This window comes from Bubalus bubalis, chromosome 17 (genome assembly GCF_019923935.1).
Source record: "Bubalus bubalis isolate 160015118507 breed Murrah chromosome 17, NDDB_SH_1, whole genome shotgun sequence".
Classification (NCBI taxonomy): domain Eukaryota; kingdom Metazoa; phylum Chordata; class Mammalia; order Artiodactyla; family Bovidae; genus Bubalus; species Bubalus bubalis.
In genome coordinates, this window is record NC_059173.1 from 28,319,334 (window position 1) to 28,322,878 (window position 3,545).

At 40.4% G+C, this 3,545-nt stretch overlaps 1 protein-coding gene across 1 annotated transcript; it reads right to left on the reverse strand.

Moving 5' to 3' along the window:
* Nucleotides 1-265: 265 nt before the first annotated feature.
* On the reverse strand, nt 266-2,267 carry LOC102396266 (methyl-CpG-binding domain protein 3-like 1). The gene is made up of 2 exons (XM_025267959.3): nt 2,124-2,267; nt 266-1,549 (listed from the first exon to the last, which is right to left on the reverse strand). The coding sequence occupies exon 2, from the start codon at nt 1,529-1,531 to the stop codon at nt 944-946; it is 588 nt and encodes a 195-aa protein (XP_025123744.1). The 5' UTR covers nt 1,532-1,549; nt 2,124-2,267; the 3' UTR covers nt 266-943.
* Between the last annotated feature and the right edge of the window lie 1,278 nt (nt 2,268-3,545).

The following is a 3,545-nucleotide window of genomic DNA, read 5'->3' on the forward strand; positions in this document are numbered from 1 at the left end:
GATAAATCCACCAGGAAAAAGTAAGTAATGATGAAAAGAATTTGAATAGTACAGCACACGTGTTGCGGAGAAGGCAATGGCACCCTACTCCAGTACTCCTGCCTGGAAAATCCCATGGACAGAGGAGCCTGGAAGGCTGCAGTCCATGGGGTCGCTGAGGGTCGGACATGACTGAGCGACTTCACTTTCACTTTTCACTTTCATGCACTGGAGAAGGAAATGGCAACCCACTCCAGTGTTCTTGCCTGGAGAATCCCAGGGACGAGGGAGCCTGGTGGGCTGCTGTCTATGGGGTCACAAAGTCGGACATGACTGAAGTGACTTAGCAGCAGCAGCAGCACATGTGTTCAGGCAAATATATATATAAACAAGTCCAGGCTTCTTATTAATGATGCTGAAAACAGTCCCTCTTGACAGCATCATTTTCCCAAATGACATGTCAATTTTCATGAATGAAATTTCAAACACAAGTAGGTCTAGAAAACAAGGGAAAGTCTGGTATTTCATTACGTGCACTTCTGAATTCATATGCAACAAAAGTCAGAAAAATAGAAAGAGATATCTTATTTGAGAATATAGATGTAAAATTTTTTTAATGAGATGTTGTTTGGGAATCTTTTTGGGAAATATTACAAACACACACAAAAAATGTAATTCAGACTAGGGAGTTCGTAACTGTGAGAGCAAAACCTTGAGTAATCTTATGACTTTGATGACTCTGTTAACTTTAAAATACAAATAACATACATAGTAATTAAAAATGAGAGAACTCAATTTCCCACCTCAAAAGGAAATCCCTGTTTATATTTTCTGTCACGCAGAATTTACAATGAAGGAAAGTATTAGTATATCTTAAGTTTTAAGAACTCAAAGCAAGAACACTGCAAAGAGATGTTAATAAAGTGTTGTGTGGAATTTCATGTGCATCATCTTCTCCTCTTCTTCACAGCATTGGCCCAGGGCATCCTTCTTGGCCCCACACTTTCTCTGCCTCGCCAGCCAGTCTGTCAGCGACCATTGCTATTGCCAGTCTCTCTCTTGCTGTCTTCACTCTTCTTTCCTGATTCCTGATATCCTCCTCAGTTACCAGACATTGTTCACAGAGGACCTGTGGGGTGCCAGAACCAGCTCCTGGAATGGTCTGTGACAAATCTGAAGACCACGCAGGGGTGGCCATGGGGCTGGAGTTTGGACCACCTATATGTACCTCTGGCAGGGACTCACCTGAACAACTTGGTGCAAATTTTTGCAAGGCTTTGGCTAGATCCAGAGGACTTAACAGTTCTCCTGCGCTGCTGCAAGCCTGGAGTCCTTGCAATCTCTTCTGCCAGTATAGCTGTTGGGGGTTGTCCAAGGTTTCCTCCCAGGGATAATATCTGACCTCATTGCTGGGATGGGATGTGATTCTAGTCACTGGTCTCTTGAATATGTAACTGGACATCCTCAAAGGGATTGAGATGTTTAAACCAGGCTTTGGTTTGGATAGTTTTCCACAGTCACAATGCTTCCTCTGTGAAGTCTTCACCATCATACTTCTTCTCTTTGTACCCTATGAAAATAAACCATGAAATTGAATCCAAATGATAAATGAAATCTCCCTTCTTGGACCATTATTTTGGCTCTTTTGTACTCTCAGCCTCTCTTTGTCCCTCCAGGGTTAGATTGAACATCATCAAGCAGATCTGAGTCAAGAACAGGAAGCTCAAGGTCAAAACTCAGGATTACCCCAGCTCATTCCTCCTTCATCAGTTTGTAAGGTGAACTCTTTCACTTCCTTCACCCCTTCCTTTATCAGTGTGACTATATTCTTTTTTGTCCTTATCACTCTCAACTGCACAAGTTCGGGTAGTTTATGTCACATGGTCTTCAGTCTTTTTTTAAATCCCAAATGCTTCAGTGTCATGTGACTTCATTTGGTTAACCCACTGACACTTGTTCGTAGCTGCTTTAGAGCTTAAGAATATAGTGACATTAACAACTGTCCCACCCTTAGCAACTCACCCATATCCCTGATGTTTATCTCCACCCAGTTGGTCATGTTCTAAATAAATACTTCAGAAAACTTATTAACTCACTACTAATTTCTGGTCTGTGATTTTTTCCAAGACTCCTACAACAGATACCTGCTCCTCAGGATCCTGTTATACCAGATCACCATATCTTCATCTTAATTTCTTGCCTTCTAGTCATATCAGTCCTGGGTTCCATGGACTATGATCTCAGTAATTCTCTTGGAATAATCCAAAATTCCTTACTGCTCATCACATCTGTCTTGCAAAACAAACAAACAAACAAACTTCAAACCTGACACTTGACTGCCTTACATACCATAGATACTGCTGGTCTTATGGTAACTGCTAAGAAAAGCACACAACATGATATTTTACTACCACTGCAAGTCCAAAATCATCTGCATCCATTGGAAAGCATCCATAATGCCTGGAAATTTTGTTTTCTTTTTATGTGTTGGCATATTTACTTTTGGATTTTCCCCAAAGTCTGTTTCAGGCTTTCTCCACTTTCCTTTTTCCATCACACACATCCCATGTCCCTTAACTTGCCTGATATTTCACAGAGAAGCTGTTAACTATTACAGTGAAATTTTACCACAGTAGTCCCCAAATCTGCAACTATCTCTAAGATTCCATTATTTTCAAAGTTCCTTTAATTATATTTAAAGAAGCATCTTTTATCTTCCAATGCTGATCCTCATTTCTTCTTCCTTCTTAGTAAGTTTGCCATCCCAATATATCCCTCTTTACTTTCAGCCTCTCCTTTCCCACCGAATCCTTCCTTCAGCATTTAAGTACCTACAAATCTCTCTAAACTACACAGAAAGCCTTCACCTAGTCTTCCCAGGAACTTCCTGAACCACAGTCTTTCTACTACTGCCCCTCAGTTGTGAGCCATCGAGAAGGGTGATCTACATCACGTGTCTCTGCGGCCTCACCTCCAACCAACTCCTCAGACCGCCTCACACTACTGTCTGACTTCACCATTCTATGGGTGCTTCCCTTGGTCAGGTCACAATGACCACTTTGTTACTAGGACAAGCATGGAGCTTTTCATTATTCATCCAACATGGTCCTTAAGTGCAAAATGTTTTAGTATCTTTGGGTCAATTTAAACACATGAATCTCATTTTATAGCTGTGAACCTTACAATCTAAATATGGAATAGGTATGTTGGATAAATTATGTCTCACAAATTGGAATTGTGCTGCAAGTGAAAAGCACAAAATAAATTTCAGGAACTCAATACTGAAAAAGTAAAATATGTCATTAATTTTTACATTGATTGCATTCACAAATGAAAATATCTTCAGCTGTAATGGGTTAAAATATACAATTAAAATAATTTCACTTGTTTGTTTTTACGTGGCTACTAAAAATATAAAGTGCTTAAAGCTATTGTTGGACAGTGCTGGTTCAAGCCATGAGAAAAAATGAAGTCCACAGAAAGAGCTCAGCAAAGCTGTTCCCATGGGAAAGAGTCTATCTACCTCACCCCAAGATGTAGCAGGCTCTCTCATACACACACACACA

Bases quoted from the DNA above. Each gene is read 5' to 3' on its own strand.
- LOC102396266 (XM_025267959.3), bottom strand. From the start codon at position 1,531: ATGATGGTGAAGACTTCACAGAGGAAGCATTGTGACTGTGGAAAACTA.